Source organism: Bacillus rossius, chromosome 1 (assembly GCF_032445375.1).
Source record: "Bacillus rossius redtenbacheri isolate Brsri chromosome 1, Brsri_v3, whole genome shotgun sequence".
Taxonomy (NCBI): domain Eukaryota; kingdom Metazoa; phylum Arthropoda; class Insecta; order Phasmatodea; family Bacillidae; genus Bacillus; species Bacillus rossius.
Window position 1 is genome coordinate 346,363,609 of NC_086330.1, and position 20,565 is coordinate 346,384,173.

The following is a 20,565-nucleotide window of genomic DNA, read 5'->3' on the forward strand; positions in this document are numbered from 1 at the left end:
TTCTCTAAAGGCTAAAAAAATAATTGTATTAATAATCTTAGGAATCTCATAAATCACATACCTTAAAAACAAAGTTCTGATTAACTTTTCAATATACAGCTCTAATTGATAAACCTAAAATATGATATTTTTCAAATATAATTCCTAAATGTTTGTTCTACAAAATAGTTTTAAAAAATCTGCCCACTAATAAGATAAAACACAGATTTTTTGCTATTGGAGCCTAAATACAAAAAAAAAATATGAAAATAAAAACAAAACATTTCACAACAAAAGTGTTTCATAACTTGTCATTAGTGTGTTGGACATTATTTATTGTATTGTACTGCATAAATATGGCTTTTGTAAGAAAGCTTTGCCTTTTTTTATGATTTATCATGATTTTTAATTGATAAATCAAATTGTTCAAGGAACTTTTTTTTTCTCAATTTGTGACTTCAGTCAGTAGGTAGCCTTCGTAATAATTGTTTTGTTTATCTCCAGGCACACCCACTGCAGTTGCATGATGGCAGCAGGATATCCAAACAACAGCTTAATCAAGGGATGTCTAGTGACTACAGGGTCCAGTACAGGTCTGCCAACACCATAGCAGATAGTTCTCCCTACTTGTACAATGGGTAAGACACCGAGTATTTGTGTGTTCACATCAGCTGCAGAGTTGTCAAGATGCTTTCAAGACACTTTACTGTGCTTATATGTTTATCTTCTGAACACCAGGTTTACTTCCCCATAAATTATTAACATGGGATAATGATTAGTTAATAAAATACTAAAGTCCAATGTGAAATGCCTACTGATCTTGTAAATTAAACCAAGGAATAGACTGAATACCTACATATAATCTAAATTTCCCCAATTTATTAAAATTTTTATCTGCATAACCTTAAAATATCCAATGACATTAACCTCTGTCTTAAATCTGCTTTCAATATCACTCTGCCAGATGGCAAAATCAACATTTTCATGGACCCTAGTGACTTGTAAGCATGCAACAATCACTTTCATGTGGAACTATCAACTTGTCACATTTATGAATACACATATTACTTTTAAACAAAATCGTACTGTAATGTTCTTGAAATGAATAGAAACATATTTCATTGGCCAGCCATTTTCAACTTTAAATAAGATATATAGTCAAGAAACTAAATTTCTTGATTTTCTGCCATCTCAACAGGGTGCGAACCAGGCTATGTGTGCTTTAGATCATAAATGCAGATACGCGGCAGTGACTTGTTTCAATGGTTGGTTTCAAAAAATATTCAGTATAGCCTGAATGGAGTGTATTTGTAGGTGTTAATTGTTTGCACAGGTGAGACGGCAGTGAGAGTGTGGACTGGGGACTTGAGTGCGCGAGGACTGTTGCAGCGGCGGAGGAGGCGCGTCTACCGGAGCAGTTCCGAGGACGTGGACGGTTGGGGCAAGGGGAGAAGACACCAGGAGTCCTCAGCCTCCCCCGGTCACGAGCCGGCCGCCGCCGCTGCTGCCTCACAGCCCCAGGCGAGACCACTCGGCCGAGAGAAGGGTCGACGACAAGAACACAGGGGACGAGGAGAGGAGCAACGCCCAGAACGCAGAGATGATCGCAGAGTCGTCCGGCAAGGACGGGGCTGCCAAAGACGCCGAGAAGAACAAGGCATTTTCCTCCAGGACGTTACACACCATCAAAGACATGATCTCGAGTAGGTTTGGCGGGACCAAGGGGACAAAGGAGAGCGGCGGAGAGTGCGTCGGGGAAGAGGACAAGCCCGTGGAGAGCACTCTGGCTGCCTCGACGTCTCTGAACAACAATCAGACTGGTGGTGGTGGTGGTGGGGACAAGGGTCAGGTCGGGAGTCCGAGGAAGGCCGGGGGCAACTGTGCCCAGCGAGAAGACGGCCAAGGAGAGGAGAGAGACCAGAACCACAGGCAGCACGTCCTGGGCGGGGGCCCGCAGGTGATAGGTCCGTCCAGGAACTACGGCGACATCCACCACGGCATGGGGGTTGGGACCGGGTATCAAGGCCGGAGGGGGGCGGTGGAGGGTGCCGAGAGCCTGGATAGGGCCCGGGTGGCGGAGGCGGAGGACGCTCTGCGGAGGAGCGGCCGCGGGAGAGGTGGGCCCCTGGACCACGGCGTGTACGCGACAGCCAGGAACGCGCAGCAGGCGCACTACAGCAGGAGCGTCGGCGACTTCAGCCGGGAGCTGGCCACCCAGGGGCAGGAGCCCGTGTACGGCTGCCACGCCGGTTCCAGGCAACACCAGGCTGGAGCCAAGGTCCTGGGCGGCTCCAGGGCGGCCAACTTCGGCAGCCAGCCCGGCCTACTGGACCAGAACGGCATATACATGGTGATGAGGCAGCCAGGGAGCGCGAGCCAGCAGGTGTACGGTCACTACCACCAGGAGACGGAGCAGCATCACGACGTCAGGAGGTGCGTCGTGGACAACCGAGCGGGACCGGGGCAGGACAGGGTCGCTGCGCGGGCCCAGGGCGACGAGAGCAACCCCTCGAGGGACCCGGGCCGGAGGGGCTCGCAGACGCACCTGGACGACGAGGATGACGATGACGGGGGGTTCCTCGTGGAAGCCGGCAAGTCGAGGAAGAACCCGGGCGAGGGCGCGGGGCAAGGCGGCCAGCACCAGTCGTCGGGCCAGAGCTCCGACTACGAGAAGGCGACCCAGCGGAGTACGGGCCAGTCCTCGTCCAACGCCGACTCTGGCCGGGGCAGCACCATCTACAGCAGCGGCCACAAGATGGTGGGGGCCAAGAGGGGAGAGGTGTGCGAGAGGCTCGACACCAGCACGGAGTCGTCCGAGTCACCCCAGGCCCTTGAAAGAAGGGACAACATGTATGGTGAGCAACTTGCAGTATTTAACTTGATATAATGAAATAACCAGGACAAATGTTTACATGGGGTCCTCACAAAATTTATTATGCAATGAAATTTCCTGACTTTTCCCTAAATGTCATGACCAAAATTTCAAATTTCTCTCGGACTTTATATATATATATACATAATTTTGCGATTATCCTAAAAAAATAACGAAAATAAAGCCTCCTCCATTCCCATAGCTGGCCTAGAATTATATGACAAAAATTAAAATTCAAACAGAACCTTCCATACAGAATTTTATAGTGTTAATGACAATGCGCTAAAACAAACACCATCAAAAAAATTCTCTCATGGTCTGGGAGATGGCAGACTGGAGCATGATATTTGTCTCTTGTATTACTACCATTGGTAAATTTCCATGACTATTCCAAGATTCAAAGTAAATGCCCTAACTTCCCTAACCAAATCCAACTTCCTGACTTTTCCCTGACTTTCCAGAATGTGGACATCCTTTTTTATTTTTAGCATTTAAAACACTTTCTCACATTCTTTGTGCTTTTTTCGAATCCATACAGTAGTACAGTACAATCTTCAGGTAAACGTATTATTAAAGTATTCTTGTCATTTATCTTGATAATTTTTGCGAATCATTTCAAATCAGTTCAGACAATACGCTTTTCTGAGTGGTATGATACTGCTGTTTTTATTCTCAACTCGTATTTTAGCTGACCTTACATTTCATTGAAGATTTAAATATATACTTTCAAGAAATAAAGGAGAAACATGTTAAAATATACTAAATAACAATGATAATAAAGGTTAAATGCAGTAGATATGTCTATGATAAAATTCTTTAGAGTCGTACGAATAGTGAAAAAGAATTTAGATGTGGCTTCTATTACAGATTCTTAATGCTTTCTCTAAACAAGCTTGGAATGCAAAACACTTTTAATTAAAACATTCTGGTTCACCTCACTAGGTGTCCCGGCTTTCGCTTGCAAATTCATGACTGAAACGGAGTTGATAAACGTAAATATCAAAACTATGTTTTATGGAAAAATTGTCAGTGTATGTTTTAAAGTTTACCGCTTGTTGTGCGCAGTATGCAACATACATGCACCTTTACCAGAGATGGCTTGTCTCGTACGCCCCCACAGCACTGCGCCCCTGTTTGCCAGGCAACGACTCGGAGTGGGTGGACATGGTGGAGTCGGAGCTGCGGCAGATCCTGGACCCGAAGCTGCACGGGCTGGGGCACCAGCCCCCTCCCCCGGCCGGCGCCAACTCCACGCTCAGCGAGAGCATCTCGTCGCTCACCCCCCCCGCTGCCCCCGCTGTCCCCGGGAGGGGGCTCCAGCCCCGCCCTGTCCCCCAGGAGCTCCGGCCGCTACAAGCTGAGTGCCAGGTGGGCACAATCAGTGGTGGATCCAGGATTTTGGTTTGGGAGGGGCTTGACCCAGCTGAGGTTAGGCTTTATCAAGGCAAACGCTAAAACAATAGTGGACCCAGATGCTTTTGGAGGGGGCTTGAGCCCCTTAGCCCCCCTCTGGATCCGCTACTGGGTACAATCATACTACCCGCAGGAACCGTCGCAGCTCCAGTGCGGCCAACTTGTTCCAGGAACACCCGTCAGTTATCACACGCAATAAATCACACCTAAAACAAGGACGATAATAGAGTATACGCTAAAATACCAGATTCTACCAAATAATTATACTACTCTTTCGAATACAGTAACAAAATAATCCATCCATTAAATAATTTAAAAAAAAATACATCGATTAACAAACCAATAACTATAAAAATTATGTAGAGAATTTATATTTATTTATAGTATCTTGATTAACTTCTGATTACGTGAGCCACATGAGCGAGATAAATCTTACAAAAAAAACACACACACACACACACACAATTTCAGACACGTCGATAAGTGTCTCTATGTCTGTTGTAAAAAAAATAACAATATTAATTTCATAATTGAAACGTAAAACTCTTAATACTTGGCTGCACTGCCATTTCAATGAAAAATATGGTAATACAAAATGTACGGATAAAGAAAGAGTGATTTTTTTTTTTACTCGAATGTAAAGACCAAAGAATAATGTCACACAATACAGTAAGACGTTGCATTGAAAATTATTTAAAAAAACAAAAACTAATTTTTCTATGGTATTCCATAATGTTTGGTCTGTTTCCTTTAAACTCACTGCTACATATATGCTTTTCTCTTCATTTTTTTTTAAATTGTTCACATAAATTGGACCAAAAATCTCCAGTTGAAACACATTTGTTTTTTTTTTCTGTAACTAACTCTGTGAAAAGAGGACAGTATTGGAACAGAACATTCATTAAATTCAGTATATTAAGAATTACATTTTGGTAATCTGAGTTGAGTTTGATTAAATATGCTAATTATTTTATTTTATTTTTTTTTTTTTTTGCATTTCGGTGCTTTATGGTGTATTGACAATGCTTTTCAATGTTATTTCGGTTTTATCACAACTCACCATATAATCTTGTCCTTAACTATGAGTCATATCCTAAACTACTTTTTATCTTCTGGTTTGAGGCCACATTCCCACTCACAAGGACATGGTATCGACCTAGAAGCCAAGAAATAGTTTGTGACTCTGGGTGTGAAAGCCTTCGATCCAGAATTTTGAGTCTTATCGTTCTCAATTCAAGCCATGCGGAAAGAGGATACACATTGTTCTTACTGGCTTTTACTGTTTCGATATTCAAACCGACCTGTCGTTCAGTGTTTTGTAAAACTCAGTGCTGTTGTGTGCGTGTTTCTTGGCATCTGCAGTAAGAGTTTTTGATATTGTTCTAGGTCACCAGTTTAAGTGTGAAACATACATCGTCATGTCTCAGTTGGGCAAAATCTCATGCTAAACTTACCAATAATTAAGTGAACAAAATTCAGTGTTTAGACCAAAGTCAATTTTGAAATGTTTTTGTTTAGAAAACTATGGCAATATTAGCCATATATAGTATTCTGAAGTAGTTATTTACAGTTATGTAAAAATAATGAGTATAAATACACACTGTCATCATTTTAAAAAAAATTTAGCCTCACTATACTAAAAAAAAAAAATTCAATAGCTTAAATAATACTTATTTTTTTGTCCAAAAATAAATTTTATGACAAAATATAATATGGTGTTCATATGATTGTATTAAAAAGACTATAGTTTTTTTTTCTCACTTGAGAGTATTTATCTTAAAATAGAAAGAAAAAAAAAAGGGGGGGGACATTTTTGGAATGCAACCTCTTTCATGGGGAGATGATCTTATGACTTTTCATAGACAATGCATCATCTAAATTTAACAATTAATTTCTTTCAAAGTTTTTAAACCCAACAATTATGAAAATCTTTAAGGAATTTGTTGTTTAATTTTTGCTTCTATTCTTCTTACCCACTTCATAAAATGAGCGATGAGTGAAGGGGGGGTACCGGTCTCCTTTTGTTTCTCCGTCCCTTTTCGATGCATCCTTGGGTGTTACTATAAAACCCTAAATATTTTGATTTTGATTTAAAAAATTCATTTTATTTTTGTTTGAAATATTGTTTACAATAACACACACCTACACAGAAAGGGATATATGGAAAGACATTGGTCATGGCCTATTATAGGGTGCCAACCCAGCATTTACCTGTAGTTCTTTCAGGAAACCATGCTAAACTGAGATCCGTATGGCCAGTAGACCTCTGCAATTACTAGTCTTTTGATGCTAAGCCAATATCAAATAGTGTGTTAAAAATATTCACGAAGTTGAAACAAATTGCAAATATTGTTCTTGGCTAAGCTGTATTACAATTATTTTATAAAATACAGGATTGAAGTAAAAAAAAATAGATAATTGTTTAACATTTGTAATGTTTGAACTGATTAAGTGATTAACCAATTGGGCCCTATGTATAATTAATATCATTCAATAAAAATTATAAATAACCATGCATAATATTAAAATTGAGCAATCATAAAAGCAAACGAAATGCCACCTTTTGATGTTTTTGAGAAACCAATTTTATTCAAGCATAAACATATATGCAACCAAAAAAAAAAAACACTAAATATTTTCATGAGCTGATCTTTTAGACTTTCAATGTTTTAAAGCTTTTCATCAAGTGCGAAGCTTCACGTCAGACGCGATGATTGGCAACACAACCAAAGCCTCAAATAAATTGAAAAGCAAATTTCCTGGCGCAGTCAAATTGAATGTTCATAAGAGCTTCGATTGATTCTCTCAGTCGAGGCTTCGCACAGGCCTAATGGCCGGACCGGGATCGTAACTCGGGTCCTCTGGTTCTCTGCCCCCACCTCCCTCCATAACGTTCCCACGGAGCCTGCAGTGCGTGGGGCTGACTCGCGGCGTGGCGAATGTTGCAGCTTGCCGTACGGCAGCAAGTTGGAGTACTGCGAAGGTCCCAAGCACGGGGATGGCAGGAAGGGGGGCCAAGGGACCGCCGTCAACAAGACGCACCGCAGCGCCGGGGGCAACACCCCCGGGAGCCGGGGCGGCTGGGGGGGTCGCAGCGGGGGCAAGAACCAGCTGCCACCCGACAAGTCGCACCGGGGGCTGATGGGCGGCAAGAAGACGGACCACTTGCTTTCCGCGGGCAAGTCCGGGAAGATGCCTCTGAGTGAGTAGGACACTGTAACTAAAACTGTTACTATAACTTTAGCCCCAGGGCTCTTTGTACCTTTCCGACTCATTAGTTTTATTTTAGAATGAATTACTGTTTCATTAAAATAATGTTACAAAGATTTGTTCCAGTATTTTCCATAAGATTTGCCATGTTACTTCTGTAGTATGTGTAATGATGTAATGGTAAAGAAAAGTTTATTTTCTTTAATTCACTTAGTTATTTCCTATCACAAACCAAATAAAACTGAATGTGTGGGAGGAATTCTGGTTGTTGATACTAAGATGACTATGTTGGTACAAATTGGCCAGCTAGATTTTTAAGCTTTGGTATTTGAGTCTAACTACCTAGAGAGGTTGGCCAGGAGTGGCCTATATCATAACCTTGATCACTGCAAGGAAAATGCTAGTAGCTGAAGTGTAGTATGTTTCGGAATTTATTTTTTTTTGTAATTTTGTACTGGCAAGTCCATAAAGATGCTTTAACTAAATAAGGTTGAGTCAGGATGCTGTAACTGAAAGACTGAAACGATAACTTTAAATCTGGATTGTTCCCATTTAAGTGTATGTGTAAGGAGAGATGAGTAGAGACCTGCAAAATTCGCGGTTTCGATGGCCTTCAGGATGGACTGCACATAACCCTTGTACACTCGGGCAAATAGCGCAAGTTCATATGGCTGCCGACTTGTAAGTCGTCTCACCTGGTTTGTCTGTGATTCGATCCTTCTTTGGTTGAGGGTTTATAACTGGTTGAGATTCGTCCAGATGAACAGTAAGCCAATAGCAAAATTATCTAAGAGATATACGTGTTTGAATTCTAGTCTATCACCTAATGAATCCGCGAATTTTGCAGGTCTCTAGAGATGAGCCATTGCCATTAGGGCTAATGAACCCACGGAATATCGTCCAAATTATCGTATTAATACAGTAACTTCGGTTCACATGCCTTGTTTAAATTATCTTAGAGCCATTATTTTCTTATCGTCTCATAGGACCAACTTTTAGTGTGTAAGTGTCGCAGTGCCTGTTCGCGCTGTGACGTGACCTTGCACGCGGCAGGTGCGTCGGTGTTCGGGCTGGACTCCACCGACCTGACGTCGACCACCACGGGCCTGGACTCCATGCTGGACGGCAACACAGAGAACAACTCCAGCGACGACGACCTCAGCACCACCATCGACGCCACCGACGCCCACGCCATCCGCAAGCAGCTCGAGGGGCTGGAGAACATGTATTCCGAGGTATCTGCACGGTCTGCGCTTGCACCGAGCGCCGAGTCTGACAAGTCTGCGGTGCCGTACTTGTCAGTAAAAAGAATTAACATTAACGTGTGTTTATATTATGGACTGACTTACAGTGCTGGTTCACTGCTTCAGATCTTCATAACGATCCGGCGGAGTCCCGCTAATCCGAACCGATTTGAGGCCGCTGAGACTTGCTCGGACTACCGTAGTTTTTGTATTATATGTGAATAATTGCAGTAATGCAACAATGCGTAGTAAAATACATCTCTATAACCATTATGTTTTCGCAGCCCTATAACAGTTTTACAAGTATGAAAAAAAATGAAACATGTTGGTAATTCGTTCAAGACATTAAAAAAAAAAATTCTTTATTTTAACCAGGGAAACTTAACTGAGAACTTTTTAAAAGCATTTCACTTCAAAATAAGTGGTTTCTTCTACGGTGAGTTTCTTATTTTAAACATGTGGTTCTTTTTTTTACAGCATAATTTCTAAATCCAGTAATTAAGATTTTTAATACTAACAAATGTTTTTTTTTCTTCCAAAGATACATCTTTTTTTTGAATACTGATGTTTATAAAAGCTGATAAACTAAAAAAAATTTTTGATTTAAGTTTTCCTCAACCATGTTAGTGTCTTTAAAAATGTTAAGGTACGTACACAGGCTTAACTGTTTACAGACTTAAAATATGTCCCAATTGTTTTGTTCAGTCTCTGCATTTGTAAAACATGAATATATAATGTGTTTGATTGCTATAAATGTGAACTGATTATTTATATTTAACTATGAGCCTTATTTTAGAAGCCTACTTATATTGTTTATAGTTTCACTTATTTGTCTACCTTTTACTGCTTCTGAAATTAAGCTTTATTTGGTAAAAGCTATTTTAAATCTCACGAGAGGAAGAATTTGGGTAGTTTTTTTCTTGATAAATAACTGATTGAAATTTATTGTCTATTTTAAAGGAATGTGACTAGTTATACTGTAATAATACAAATAAATAAAAATAATTTTTTTTTAAGGCTAAGCAAACTCAATAATGCAATCAAATTTATGTGAATTAGTCACAGTGTCTAACACAGAGTTTTTTTTGTTTTTTTTTTGTTTTTGCATTGCGGAAAGGTGTTGAAGTTGCTCGGTGTCAAGAAGTACGGCGGTCGCTACCAGCCCTCTGATCCTCGTATCAACAAGCGGCGTCTGTACGGTAGCATGTCCTCCCTGCCGAGCTCCGTCAGCAGCCGGCCAGTCAGGGACAAGCGTCGCCAGGACGACCGCAAGAAAGTAAAAGACATGAAGGTGAGCGTCGCGTGACTCTGCCAAACTCTACTGCTACCTGGCTGAAACTATTGAGCCAATGCGAATATCAATTTTTTTTTATTTAGTTTGAATGAAATTAAAATATCGAAATATATTTTTAATATCAGTATCTAATTCAAGTAAGCACCTGTGGGAAATTTTTTTAAACATTGTTTATGATAGTTAAGTAATCATATTTGAACAAATGTGCTTTTGTTTAGCTATAATTGATAATTCACATGAATGGTTATAAATTCCAAAACACAACTATAAATTAAGTAACATTTCAAATTTTTGGGGAATTTTTTGCAGTGGTAGAAAAAACTGTTTATTGTTCACTTGTTTTCAACTTATCAAAAAATTTTCATATTTCAGATTGTCTTACCATATGAATTTAAGCCAACCTATGGTTTACTGTTCACATTTAGACATAGTGTGGCTTATTAATATATTTAATTTGGGGATGTACTCATTTACATATTGTATAAAATTGTCTCTTAAAGTTAATGTTGATAGTCTCAAAAGGTGATATGCAATAGCTTCACTACACATAGAATACAATCAAATATTTGTTAGAGTAGGTATTTTTAATTGAATAGAATACAAATAATAATTTAATGGTTTTGGTGTTTGAAATTTTGAATATTTCTACAGGCCTAAAAACTATGCCTTTGGTAAATGATAACACATCCAGTATTGAATTTACTTATTATTATTATTATTATTATTATTATTATTATTATTATTATTGAAAATATACCGTTGCTCCTTTTAAAACTATCTGATTCACAAGTATGCAGCTTTGTGATGCTTATACTAGTGATACAATTTCAAGCCCCTTGAAAATTTATTGTCAAACACTACAAAATGTTTTAGTTTAGCTTCCTGATACAGCTGGTTTTCACTTAAATTAACATTTTAGGAGCCCTGTGTAAGATATACTTTAAGTTTCCGTCCACCGCAAGCCTAAATAGCATTTTCATGAAACTAGTGAGCAAGACAATGTTGTGGGCAATATAAAAACGTCATCAAGCTAAAACAACATATTGTAATGTCCAAAATATTAAAACAAAATTTAGCAACCAATGGTTTAAAACTTTAAAAAAAATTATTAGATGTTAATATTGGAGGAACTGCTTTTCTTGAAATTCTGCCAACATAATTGGCTTTATGCCAGGGAGTGAAAAAAGTTGTTTCACTGCCCTTTTGCAAGCAGTGATTTTTTTTTTTCATTCCCAACTGTTGATTTTAAAAGTGGACCGTGATATCGCTGCTGACGCGTGGATGACTCGAGTTCTGGTCTGGCAGGGCATCAACAAGAGATTCCAGAGGCTGGAGTCGCACGTGGTGACGCTCGCCCGTAGCGTGGCCCACCTGTCGTCGGAGATGAGGACCCAGCACCTCATGATACAGGTGAGCTCCGCCGCCCTGGTCCCGTCCAGCGCGCTTGCGAATTTGCGGGCCGGCGTGCGTCACCGCAGTGGAAAAACTCGCTAAGCCATCCCCTTTCGAGTTGAATTTCAGAATGACTCAGATTGATTAAAGGACAAAATTTAACAAATTTATCATAAAAATAAAGAATTCTTGACATAGTCATGAACACTTGGTACATTCATGACAGTATAAAATTGCAGTTTATGCGAGAATTACATTTAATACACCATATAAGATAACAACGAAAAGCAAGTTAATATACCATAAAGCACCGAAATGCAACTAGAATCATGAAATTTTTCCAGCATTCATAACCAAAAATGAACTAAAATAAACAAAAAACCTAATATTCAGTTCAGTAAATTCAATAAATGTAATTTATTTTGCAGAAAATTTGTTAGCACCAATTATTACTTCATAGGAGAAACAATTTGTAGCAATCGGTCACTATTCAATAAAATTTTATGCTATATTTAAAAGACCAAAAAATTTTAAAATTTAATGATATGAAAAATTTGTCGACAAAAGCAGTCTTTCAATTACGACTCCTCAGAAATAAAAATTGAATATTATCAGCTCATTCTCTTGATGAAATATAACAGGAAAATGTATTTCCAAAACTCTCATTCTAAAATTTACTTTACAAAATGCAATGTTTCAGATACATTTTCAAAAATTTTCATTACACTACAAAGATGTGTCTAAAACTTTTGAGCTCCGTGGTGTGTATCTCCCAGCAGACTAGCAGAGCCTCTGAAACATGGACAGTGCTAATGGCAAATTTGTGCATTGGAAAGAGAAAGTATGTACCGTATTGGTCCGAAAATAGGCCGACCTCGAAAATAGGCCGACCCCTTCTACAGCACACTCAAAATCAGGGAAAAATAAATTTTAACTAACTAAAATGATTATCAGCAGCATATTACCATAGTAACACTTCAACTAAGTTAGTATTTATTGAACTGACAAAATGTGTTATTCTTACTTACGAAAATATATAAATATAAAATATTAATACCTACGCGTGTTTCCGTTTATCTTCACATTCTTTTGTAGTGGTGCCAAGATTTTGTATGGCAATGGCTACATTTTCTAAGTTCATAGAAAGTGTGACGTAAAAAAATTTACCGGTACATTTAATTTTGACGTAAAAAACCCAAATAGTTTCATGTAAAACGTGTATGAATCAACCATAAAACAGCCAATATTGCAAATAGGTTTTATTGTTCTTGTTACTGTTGGTATGTACCGGTATTTGTTTATTTGTGTTGCAACTACAAGTTGCCAATACTGGTGCCATTATTTTGATTTTCCTGTGGTAGAAGAGTAAATAAAGCATACTACGTTAAATAACCTTATGGCAAATTTGCTGTTTTTCTAATTGTTTACTGTTAATACCACATTTTACAAGAAAATAAAATTACCGCAGCCTGTTAAATACAGTTCAAAAATAACCAGACCGAGCTTTTAAAAGCTATGTGCTACAAGTGACCACATCTGTGTACTTAAAATATTATACGTTATTGGGGTTAAGTGTGTTTACCAAATTTCTAAGTTGGAAAAATTACTAATTCCACGTAAGTACGGCGTAATTTTAGGTCAATGAATTGTATATCTGATAACATTTTTATGCCATAAGTGATTCTCCTTGAAATGTATGTGTTTAATTATAATATTTTGGCTAGTGCCCCATTATAGGCCGACTCTAGATTTCAAGGTTGACAAAACTGGCAAAAAAGGTTGACCTATATTCGGACCAATACGGTGAATGTCCATTAAAATGCACCCTGCAAACTGAGGACGAGACACGAACGGCAGCGAAGGACCGATGTGGTGACCACCTGGCCTCAGGAGATGGAGAACATACGAGGGGAGATCTCCGCGCTGCGGGCCCAGACGCTCGCGGTGAGGTCACACTCCATGCCACGGGGCCTGAACGCTCTCCTGCCGGGGGAGAGGGGGGACGCTGCCCTCACCAACCCCCAGCGAGTCAAGAAGCTCACCAAGTTCTTCGGCGACGAGCCCCCGCTCCTCCGGTTGTTCCTCAAGAAGCTGGGATACGAGGTAATTTTGACACTCGGAAACATGCCGTGTTTCTGGTGTACAAAAGATGATTCAAAGGGAAAAAAATATATATATTTACATTAAACCATAGGCATGGATAGTGTTGTGGTAATGGGTGGACCTATGTCAACACAATGATTTATTAAATAAAATTTAAAAAATGTTAGCGAGTCTTTCAGTACTTGTGTCAGTTACAAGCAAATTTGTGTTCTCAAGTTGCAAATACCCTTATAATATGAAACTCGGACACAAAATTTAATGCAGAATTATTTAAATAATGTTGAACGTGATAAATATAGGCAAATGTGTTTTCAACCACAGTTTTTAATTCGAATCACACATAAGTCGGCACTCTTTGTTAGAATTCATTGCCAGAGCAGCAACATCGACTATTGCAGACCAAAATTTTAAACTATATAATGAAACAGTTCCCATAAAAGCAAAATACTAGCCCCCCGGTTTTGGACCAGATTTTAAACAAGAAATTTTGTTTAAATACTGCCCAACTCATTAAAATTCACTAAACAGTTACTATAAAGTTTCTCTTTGACTTTGTGGACTTTGGTTCTTGCCATCCGCCACAGATGGCAGCAGCGTGGTTGTTAACACATTTTCGTTCCTTGAGTTCCGTCCCATTTACGAAATAACTTGCCACCAAATGGCGTATACCAAGAGCTAAGATGTTATACATAAAAAAATAAAAAATTAAATTTTCCATTGTTTCCTGTTTTGACATGAATCCTTGGTATCGATTAGTCAACAACTGTGTCACCTGTTTGTAAGCATGGCAAATTTTGGCCATGAGAATGCATTACTGCACATTCTTGCCAGTGCTCTACTTCTATGTATTCACCGTATGGGGGTTGTAAACCATAAGAAAGAGAGCAATATCATTTGTCAGATCTAACATGTGGTTTTGTCAGTATTAGATCAACCCCGGGTTCATGCTTATGTTGCAAAAAAGTATACTGTACTTTTATTGGTAGGGACAAGATTACACTGTGAATTATGATAAAACTGAAATAACACTGAAAAGCATGACAAAACACTGCATAACACCAAAATGCAAGTTATATCATGGATAGAGACATGCAAAATTCGCGGATTCATTTCGCGATAGGCTAGCATCAAAACAACTATACCTTCGTACCGCTTCTGCGATTGGCCCACATTTTATCCAGTGAACTGTGAGCCAATGGGAAACACTAAACCAAGTAAGTGCCGAATTACAGACAGCCTAGTTGAGTCGTCTCACGAGTCAGTAGCCAATGAACAGGTGTCATTTCCGCGAGTATTTAAAGGACTGTGGAGTCTATCCTAGAGGTCAATGAATCCGCGAATTTTGCAGGTCTCTAATCATGGAATTAACTAGCATTTAAACAAAATTAATTCAAATCATAAAAAAAGTAATCTTAATGTTTGAAATTCTAGGAATGTCATTACCAGACAAAAAAGTGTACTAAAGTGCATGGATCAGAAAATTTAATTTAATTTGTTTTGCTGTGCATCTTTTATTAAATAATTTTTAAACTACAAATACTTGGTACCTAACTTACATACATATTTTTTAATTGTTCTGAATTTATTTTCAAGCCAATTTATTACAAATTATTTTATCATAAAAATGCTGCATATTAATTTTATCACTATTTTGCTGTAATATGTATTACAAAACAGCTTTTATAAAAAATAAAAATAATAACACCAAAATCCTCTGTTTTAATTTTTTTTTTAACATAAAATCTTGTCACTACTGATGTATGTTCCTAGAGATTGGCAGCAATGCATATAGAATATATCTGAGACAATTTACAACAAAATCAGGGTGTCTAAAAGTCATGAAAGTCTCAGAATCACAAAAAAGGAACCAAACTGAAGTACTGGTCTTGAAAATTCATGAAACATTCTCTAAATAAAGATAAATGATGCTAGAAGTCACAAAATGTTAATTTCCAGCAGCCTTTTGGTAGCCAATATATATATATTTTGACACTTTACTATTTTATAGTTAAACATTAAATATAAATAGTTGTAGACTGTCCGTTTAAGTTGTGTATAAATTATCTCTTAACCCCTTAACATATATATTATGGCTAGATATATGTGTCTAAAAAAACCATTTTTTAAAATTGGTTTTTTTGCAGTAATCTATTGTTTTTAATATGCAAATAAACGTACCACATGTAAAACATACGTTTTTACATTTTTTACAAAATTATGTAATTTTTAATGCACACTGTTTTACTAACCCGAGTATACTCGTCATTGCTGAAATATATGTAAATACATTATAAATATTTATGGAATATAATTAAATAGATAAATATTTAGATAAAAACATTTAACACAAATTGGAAGTTATTATAACAACATTAGTAATGTTCAGCATGGTTAGAATTATTTCTCAAAAGTAGTTATCTGAAAATCACATTTGTGCAGCAATATATTTTACCTATTCAATATGCAAATGGACATACCACACAAAATACATTAAAATTTCACATTTATCACACCATCATGTCATTTTGAATGGACACTGGTTTCCTAACCCGTGTATACTCGTCAGTGCTAATATTCACTAAGATTACTAAAAATATTTATAACATTAGCCAGATATAGTATAAGCTTACATAGATACCAATGAAATAACTTTTGCAACATACCATATTTCTTTTACAAAATTACATCTACTTTTATAAAATTGCCTGAATAACATGAAAAACAAAATATGTACATATGATATGTAAATGTTGTCAGTCTGAATAGATCTTCGTATAAAAATTTACCTCACAAGGTTTGTACAGTATACACTAATTGCAATAGCTGAACATTCACAAATACAAAAAAAAATCATTGTAATGTCAAGGATGTCATTCTTTACAAAAAACAAAGTTTTTATGTGAGACATTCAGTTTTTTTCACAGCACAATAAATAGAAGAATTTTTATTTGAATACAGTAGCTGAATAATGTCACGAGTCTGTATTGACATTTGTGAAGTTATTCTTGAATGCATTTCACTCTGACTGTAAGCCTAACTAATTTCTGCCTAAATGTCTGCTGTTGTATGATAAACTCTGAAGCACGGCACTACACACAGTGGCACACCACAGTCTTCACACATGTACCGTGTTTCACGCCGTATTTTTTTCCCCCGTGCATCTGTCACCCTGCTGCACATTGCACACTGGCGTGTAGGATTGCTTTTTTTGTCAGTTGGCGGGATCGTAGCTGGAAAGTGACGTTCAGTCATTCTCAGTGGATTCGTTGATTTTCCAGGCCTACCTCGTCCTGGCGACATTGTTGGCTTGTGAAACTGTTCAATCAAATTTTTGACAACAGCCTCTCTGTACTCCAAATGTGACTGCTTCCCTCCCAACTTTGAATATAACAAAAATGAATTCCATATTGCTAGGTCCACTAAATGGAAAAAAATCTTCTTATAGTATTTTTTCCCCCTCTTCCTGGGTACTGCATAGTCTGTTGTGCGCTGGTCAACAATGTCCACACCTCCCATTGTACTGTTGTAATCTAACACAACTTGTGGTTTTATGTGCTGTTGTCCATAGATTGTAACACTTTTCATTTCAGAATTGTGGATTGTAGACAACATTGTGACTGGTTTTTTGTCCATCCACTTCAATGCCAATAGTTTACCTCTTTGGAAAGCAATGACACTGCCTTTCGGCAATTTTTGTTTCCGCAATTCTGGTGGCATTTCTTTTCTTGTCGTTTTCACAGTCCCATAAGAATCGGTTCGATGTGATAGCAACATATCTGATAGCTGTGGTGAGGTATAAAAATTGTCAGTAATGACACAATAACCTTTCCCAAGAAGAGGTTTCACTAATGACATAACTACTTGTGACGACATTGGCAAGCCTTTGTATTCATCATCAAAATTGGTTCCTCGTCCGGTGTAAATTACGAAGGAATATACATATCCACTTGACGATTCACATAACATGAATGACTTTATTCCGAACCGCGCCCTTTTGAGAGGTAAGTACTGTTTCCAACCTAGACGCCCTTTATATAACATAAGGCTTTCATCTACTGTGACATCTTTTTCTGGAGTGTAAAGTTCAGAAAATTTATTTTGCAAATGAATATATATAGGCCATATTTTGTTCAGTTTAGGGTTTGGATGGGTGGCTGCATCATATGACTCATTATCCACAAAATGAAGAAACTGTTTCAGCTGAACAAATCTGCGAAATGGCATGGTTTTCCTAAAAAATGGTGTGTCAAATATTGGGTTCTTAGCCCAGTACATTTGATATGTAGGTTTTTTGACTATGCTTTGAGCCACAACTAGTGCAAGAAAAACATAGATTTCCTCTTTGTTTGTTGGTTTCCATTTTGTTTGAGGATGTGTTTGAATGTACTGTGATGCAAAACGGTTCGTTTCTGTAGCTATGAGTTCAGCCAAATCATTATCAAAAAATAAGAGAAAATAACGAAGAAAATTATCATCAACATTTACATTTACATTGACGCCTGGTTTACCTGTAAATGGGTATCTTGGAGGAGAGATAGTTGGCAAACTACAGTTTATCTCACACCACATTCTGCCAGATATCTCTTCACTACCTGATTCTTCTGAGCTTGAAATGTCATTATAATTGTCGCTACTATCAGATCCCAATTTATCAAGATCACTCACGTCGCTTCCTTCACTGTCGGAATCACTCATTTTGAACAATTTCTATTATTCACATTACAGTAATGTTGACACCTCAGCTAAAATATATAAACATTGGCGGGAACATCATAAATTCATAATAGTACTATTAGAGACATCTAATGTACAATTTTTCAAACACAAACGGCGAACGCGTGTAAGTAGGGTACCGTGATGGATCGAATCTGCCCTGACATCTAGTGGGTAACATAAAACTACTGGAAGTCTGTTTCAAAGGCTGAAAATACCTACCACGACATCTAGCGAGAGCTCATGTAACTCATTCGAGAAAACTCGAAATAATATAATCAGACGCACGTTTTTGTTAGTCGAACGAGTAAACTCGGGTTAATAATTACGTGCCAAATGTAAAAAAACGAATATACTCGGGTTAATATGTTAAGGGGTTAAAAGGTTTTAGCTTTCTAACTTAAAAATCGGTACATTCTTGCAAATTTTAGAGAAATTTGTATTACATTTGCTCGTGTTTCATTTTGATTATATATTGTCTATATTTGAAAATATCAATACGGTATTTCATAAAAAAAACTTACAGAAATTGTTATTAAAATTTCAAGAAAAAGTGCTCAAATTGGTCCACCAGGTATTTGTAAGCACCTCTGAAAATGTAATTTGCAGTGCTTGGAGAAAGATAGTGAAACATCTCAAGGAATTACAATGAAACAGAAATATTGATGTGAAAATTCAATGACCCAACATTTAGGTTGAAACAGAGCCTCGAGACGTTTCCTGTTGCAACATTTTCCTTCTTAGCAAGCATCGGCAATTTCCAAATTATTTGTGATTAGTAGAGACAAGATTTCGTGGTTTTTGTTATAGGCCAATTTTGTTCTTAAAACAGGAGTATTCACTGTTATTGTTTTTATATTTTATGAATTTGGTTTATTTGTAAAGATTAAGTACTATTAAACAAATCTGTCACTTATGTTTCATTAAACTTATTTTGCAATAATTTCAATATAATGATTTGTAATAATCTTGTCTAACTACTCTGAACAATAAAAATAAACCAGAAAGTATTTGTGTGTTTGGAAAATGTATCAACATCATAATGTAAAAGTGATTTATTAATCACAGTTGCAAGGTAAAAATGAAGAATAAATTTTTTTTTTTAAATATATTTAGTGCATGCATATTGAACAAACTTCATGTATGAATTTAATATAATATAAGATTATGGTTTTGTGAATTGAGTTAATGTTTTAATTAAGAATGATGATTTAGTTAATGAATTTACATACTAGTAGTTGCATTTAGGTGCTTTATGATGTATTAAGTTGCATTTCAGTGTTATAAGGTGTCTGTTATTTGTTTTATCACAATTCACCATAAATTATTTTCCAAGTACTGTAATTAGATAGTACATATATTGTTGGGGTGATTTCATAATTTCTTAACCGGTTGCAGTGAAAGATCTTTAATCCAGCTTGTTAGGCTCCATGGCCATGCCAGAATATAAAACAACAATACGTATTGTTTTAATGAGAATACCAAAAGAAATTTAGTTAAATACAATGGTATTTAAAACAAGTTGTAATAAGATGCTCATTACACAAGAGTCTCTGATACCACGTTGCATCCGTGATTCAGATCTCGTCTTCAAAATATCGTTATGGAAATGTAACTGCTATAAAAAAAGAAGCAGTGTACACAAATGAAAACAAACAGTAACGATGGACTCTGAGCCAACTTAAAATGCTGGCGGTGCAGTAATGTGACCTGGTGGCTTAAGTCAAAAGGCACAATGCATCCAAAAAAAAAATCTGAATGCAAGTGGCTTGGTTCATGTCGGATTACATGCTGTGCCAAATCATAGAATGCTGGATGAAAGACGTTTCGCTGAATTATTTTTTTCTTTTAGTTTATAAACGCAGTAGCAGTTCTGTAGCTTGATGCTGTAATTTGGAAAGTCCTCTTGCAGAAGTACGCAAACGCGTTCGAGAACGAGCGAGTCGGGATGGTGGAGCTGCCTTACATGACGGAGGAGCGCCTGCAGAAGATGGGCGTCCCACTGGGGCCGCGGCTCAGAATACTGCAGGAGGCTCAGGTGTCGCTGTGTCGAGACAAGGTGTACGTCGTGTGAGGGGCCGGCCCGTCGGCCCATCGGCAACACGTACGTGCAAGTGCTTCCTTGCGCGTCGACGTGGAGGGTGAACGATTTCCTCGGTGGTGGCTCATGTGGAAACGTTCGTTAAAGACTGCTTCAGAAACTTGTCTAGTGTGCCTGTGAAAATAAGTATGTACCTGTTTTAAAAAATTTATTGTTTTTGATACATTTTGCACTTGTTTAATTATAGATACTGTTGACAAATCTGTTACTTTGACCTTTAGAGCTGCAAACTGTAAGGCTGCAT

The 20,565-nt window shown here is 37.7% G+C and overlaps 2 protein-coding genes across 2 annotated transcripts in view; both read left to right on the forward strand.

Moving 5' to 3' along the window:
- The window catches only part of LOC134528174 (hornerin-like), a 295,315-nt gene extending 285,311 nt beyond the window's left edge, over window positions 1-10,004 (forward strand). Inside the window, exons 7-12 of the mRNA XM_063361551.1 lie at window positions 484-617; window positions 1,369-2,834; window positions 3,993-4,219; window positions 7,213-7,466; window positions 8,528-8,709; window positions 9,836-10,004. Coding sequence (XP_063217621.1) covers window positions 484-617; window positions 1,369-2,834; window positions 3,993-4,219; window positions 7,213-7,466; window positions 8,528-8,709; window positions 9,836-9,888 — 2,316 coding nt within the window. The 3' untranslated portion in view covers window positions 9,889-10,004. The remainder of the gene's footprint in view (window positions 1-483; window positions 618-1,368; window positions 2,835-3,992; window positions 4,220-7,212; window positions 7,467-8,527; window positions 8,710-9,835) is intronic.
- On the forward strand, window positions 9,923-20,294 carry LOC134528288 (uncharacterized). The gene is made up of 4 exons (XM_063361786.1): window positions 9,923-10,009; window positions 11,318-11,422; window positions 13,262-13,507; window positions 20,133-20,294. The coding sequence occupies exons 1-4, from the start codon at window positions 9,923-9,925 to the stop codon at window positions 20,292-20,294; spliced, it is 600 nt and encodes a 199-aa protein (XP_063217856.1).
- The last annotated feature ends 271 nt before the right edge of the window (window positions 20,295-20,565 follow it).